Source organism: Hevea brasiliensis, chromosome 1 (genome assembly GCF_030052815.1).
Source record: "Hevea brasiliensis isolate MT/VB/25A 57/8 chromosome 1, ASM3005281v1, whole genome shotgun sequence".
NCBI lineage: Eukaryota > Viridiplantae > Streptophyta > Magnoliopsida > Malpighiales > Euphorbiaceae > Hevea > Hevea brasiliensis.
This window is the reverse complement of record NC_079493.1, coordinates 125,317,163-125,321,473: the sequence shown is the minus strand read 5'-3', so window position 1 is coordinate 125,321,473 and position 4,311 is coordinate 125,317,163. Positions and strand designations below refer to the sequence as shown.

Sequence of the window (4,311 nt, the reverse complement as noted above, 5' to 3'; positions counted from 1 at the left end):
ATTATTAATTTTTCCGTACAAGACAAATGAATTAATTTACATCACCATTTTCTACTACGATTTTTCTAGTAGGTTAAAATTTACCCCATTTACTCCCATTAGAGTAAGGAATTACTGTTTCTGTTTACTTTTATTTGTCTTTTTTTTTTAATATTTTATTAAATTTATTTATTATTTTAAGAATATTAAAATATATTAATTAATTTTTTTATATTTATTTTTGTTAAATATAATAATTATTTTTATAATTTATATGATTCTAAATTAGGTGAAATAAAAAATAATTTAATTAAATTTAAAAAAAAAATATTATAATTTAAGTAATTTAATTATTTTTTTAATTATCGTGTAAAAATTTTAAACTATAGGTATAGTTTAAAAGTGAATGGAGATTGTATAATTTTAATATTAAATGTAACTTGTAAACTTTCAATGAGGGTAAAAAGTATTAAATGAATCTCTTGCACTCATTATAAAAATGGTTTATACTCCACAAGGTTTCATATACCATAATACTTTTTCTGTCTAATTTTATTTGCTGATTAAGGTTTTTTTACATTAATTATTTAAATAATTAAATCACTTAAATTATTATAAAATACTTATTAATTTAATTAAATTATTTTTTATATCACTTATAATTAAACTCGAGATATTAAACTTCAATATTATTTTTTTTATATAAATTAATTATAATTAATGCTCAAACTCGAAATCTTACGAGAGATAATTCGAGTACCACTAAACTAGACCTCAGTTTTATTCAAATAGCAAAACAAGCCATTATTCAAAGCCATCAAGGCTTATGGAGATTAAAATCCTGCTTAACAAAAGCCACCCACTGTAGCCAGAAATAAAAACATCTAATTGCCGATGAATACTTCTCCTCTTAGAATGATCTGTCTTCACCATCTTATGATTTGCGAGCAAAGCTTTTCAAAGAGGAAAATGGAGTTCGGCGCTCCCTTCCAAGCCTGACAGAGTTAACATAATCTATGGGACTGTGAGCAGCAATACCAGGAAGCACCAGGCCCATTACCCGAAAAAATGTGCAGAACCAACTCTCACGATACTCTGGTCCAAATGCGTGGCTTATCACAAAACTTCTGAAGATCTCCCACAGGGCATTCAGGCGCATAGGAATGAAGTTCATCAAATCAAAGAAATTTTTGTTTGGCTCCTCGTCCATAAACTTCAACAACAAATTCACAACACAAAATTCCATTAGCTTCGTAGATTACAACAGGTAAAAGAAAGGCTAGCGTTAGTCACAGGTGACACAACGGTGTATCTTGATTGTTGATTCATATGAGTTCTATATGCTCAATAGTACTACTGGAGTCAGTCTCCAGGACTGTGAGATCTCACATGAATCAACCGCTTAGATGCGACACTAACTAGCACTCATGTTAATTAAGTACTTACTTGGCCAAAGTAGTTGCTGTCATAGTAAAGGCAGACTCCGAAGTGCTTGAAGGCGAAGACCTTGTCATCGAAAGGCACACGAGGAACCATGTCGTTGCAGTAAACCACCCTGTAGTATCTAGTACCAGGGTAGTTCAAATGAGCTTCCATGAACATCCCTAGCTTTTCGTCCCCTATCCTTGGCTGCCCAAATGTGTATATATTCAGCAACCTGCTTATAATCTCCGTCTCCTCCTGAATCACCAGCACACAAGGGAAAAGTATGGCGAGTGCTCCTCCTAAGCTATGTCCAGTGACTACAAATTTTGCATTCTTGTGCTCACTTAACAAGCTCTTGAGCTTCATCGCCACAGCATAATACGCACTTTTCTTTCCCCATTCCATCATCTTTGTTTCAGATTCTTGATTTAAATCGAAGAAATCTGTCTGCTTCCTCCGAAGGTGATTAAAGAAGCTAGTAGCATCTCTTCTGGTGCCCAAGCCCATAGCTTCTAAGAACCCGATATGAATTTTTCCCACTTTTGGGACCTCATACCAGGAGAAATCGAAATCAGTGCTCCAATCTTGAGCATTAAAAGGCTCAGTGCCCCTAAAGCTGATCACTATCAAGTTTGCATCTTTGGGCTTGTCGCAACAAATGAATATTTGGGTGTTGTTTTCCTTTTGGTTTTCTATAAAAATTGTTATACAGAAAATGAATTAGGAACCATTATCAGAATTCTTTTTTATTTTTTTTACAAAGGAAGGAAATGAGAGGCTCGAACTTCTGATCTTACCATTCCAGCAGTTGTAGAAGTCCACGAAATGCATCTGTTTTATTGTCAAAAGTTGCAAGAATTCCATCAAATGTACATATTAAATTAATCATATTCATATATCGGATTGAAAGAAGAGAAAAAAAAAATCAGCTTAAATTATCAAAATTATAAAGTCCCGAGTTCTTTATTAAATCTAAATTAATAAAAAGAAAAGGAGAAAAAAAGAATTGATAAGTTTTAGTTCACTAATATCGTAGTATCTCTATAATTATGAGGTTTCAGGGAAAGAAGATTTAAAAGAGAAGTGCTTGCCTTCCAGTAACGTTCGACAACATTTTGGACAACTTTCTCATTCTCATAAACAAGCTTTGATGCCATGATACAAAGGTCCATGAGATATATATTCCCCAAATCTGATCTTATGTTTGCATCTGCAGAAACATAATCATCTACTTTTTCTGCCAAGCTTACAGTCTTGTATAGGTCTATTCGGCCATCCAATTGCCCAATACTGCTTACAAAGTTTTCTGTTCCCCTCCTTGGTATCATCAGCTTTCCTGCAAGTTTAATTGCAGCGGCTATGTGAAGTGGAATGCATTTCCAATTTAAATTACATGCATATTGAAATCTTGCAAGTTCCATAGTTGTTATTTAAAAATTTTTTAAAACTCACATTAGTTTATATATCTAGCAAGTAAAAAAAAAAGCTAGTGATTATCTATATGAATTCTAGCCATTATGTAAAAGCATGTTAAAAGATTTAAATTTTGATAATTTTTTATTTTTTAATAACTTTTATATGAAAAAAAATAAAATACCCATGTCAGATTTATTATTACTTTTTAATAAAGATGGTGGAAACCATCATGGATTTATGTAAATATGAATTTTTTATTTATAAATATATAGTAATCCATATTTTATAAAATACATGAAAAATGATAAAAATTAGCTATATATAAATTAAATATATAGTAATTATATACTAGTAACAATAATAATATAAATATATATAGCCATTAAACTTATATGAAAAATAATATATTATACTTACTATATGAATAACTTATTAATAGAGTAATAAGTATTAAAATGCATATATGCATATTGGAAATATTGTATATCATTGGATAACAAGACATATGACATTATGTAACATGAACAAGGAAGAAAGGTTGGGTGGTGGAGTAATGGATACCTTGGAGAGAGTTACTAATTATGCCTGAGAAGCCACCATTTTGAGAAAGGAGGTTGAGGAAGAAATCAACCAGGCAGCCAAGGAACTTCAATGGAGTATTAATAATGGCAAGGATTCTGCGAATTATAACAGAAACCAATAAAATCCACCTGAGATCATCTGCTGCACCGCCACTAATTCCCTCTTCTGAGCTTTCCAAGAATTTCTCTCCACTGCTTGTGTTATTGGCAACCAAGCACATGAATATGTCTCTTTTTCTTCCCTTAAATGGGTTCACTAACATGAATCTTGGAGAAGGAGTAGCCATGGCTTTTGCTTTCTGATAACTTCCTTCACTCTTCTTTCTCACCCAAGAAATATTCAAAACTATGCTCAAGATGAGGTGATAGAGGAGGACTATGGCTGTATTTATAGGTAAATTTTGCATCAAAAGGACAGAGCTACATACCTGTTAGCTGACACAATTCATTGCAATTATATAATAAAAAACATGTGAGTCAATTCTTGATTCTTGATCACGTTCCATGATTGTGATTCACACTTTGATTTTAGTTATGGCTGAATGAATTGATTTTTATCCCTGTGAATCCCAACAAAAATGTCTCCCATCTCATCAGTAAATTGGTTTTAATCAAATTCATTAATTTTTTTTTTCTTGAAAAGCCAATGCGACAATATTTAAAGCAAATCAAAGAAATTATAGGAAGAGAAAGAAAAAGAGACAAGTTGACACTAACGGCCCTTGATCAGAATGAGCATCATTTAGATGGGCTACGAATGGGTATAATTTTAGGGTCAATGAATCAAATTCATTAACTTATATTTCATAGAACTTCTTGACCACAAAAAAAGTCTTTTTTTTGTGAATTTGCAATTTGATTTAGAGGGTATTTAGTTTATTTATTTTATACAGCAGATAACTGATAAAAT

The 4,311-nt window shown here is 31.5% G+C and overlaps 1 protein-coding gene across 1 annotated transcript; it reads right to left on the bottom strand.

The window, feature by feature from the left end:
• Positions 1-736: 736 nt before the first annotated feature.
• On the bottom strand, positions 737-3,835 carry LOC110645407 (triacylglycerol lipase OBL1-like). Its single transcript, XM_021798563.2, has 5 exons — positions 3,382-3,835; positions 2,496-2,740; positions 2,202-2,235; positions 1,426-2,096; positions 737-1,192 (listed from the first exon to the last, which is right to left on the bottom strand). The coding sequence occupies exons 1-5, from the start codon at positions 3,806-3,808 to the stop codon at positions 914-916; spliced, it is 1,656 nt and encodes a 551-aa protein (XP_021654255.2). The 5' UTR covers positions 3,809-3,835; the 3' UTR covers positions 737-913.
• Positions 3,836-4,311: the final 476 nt, after the last annotated feature.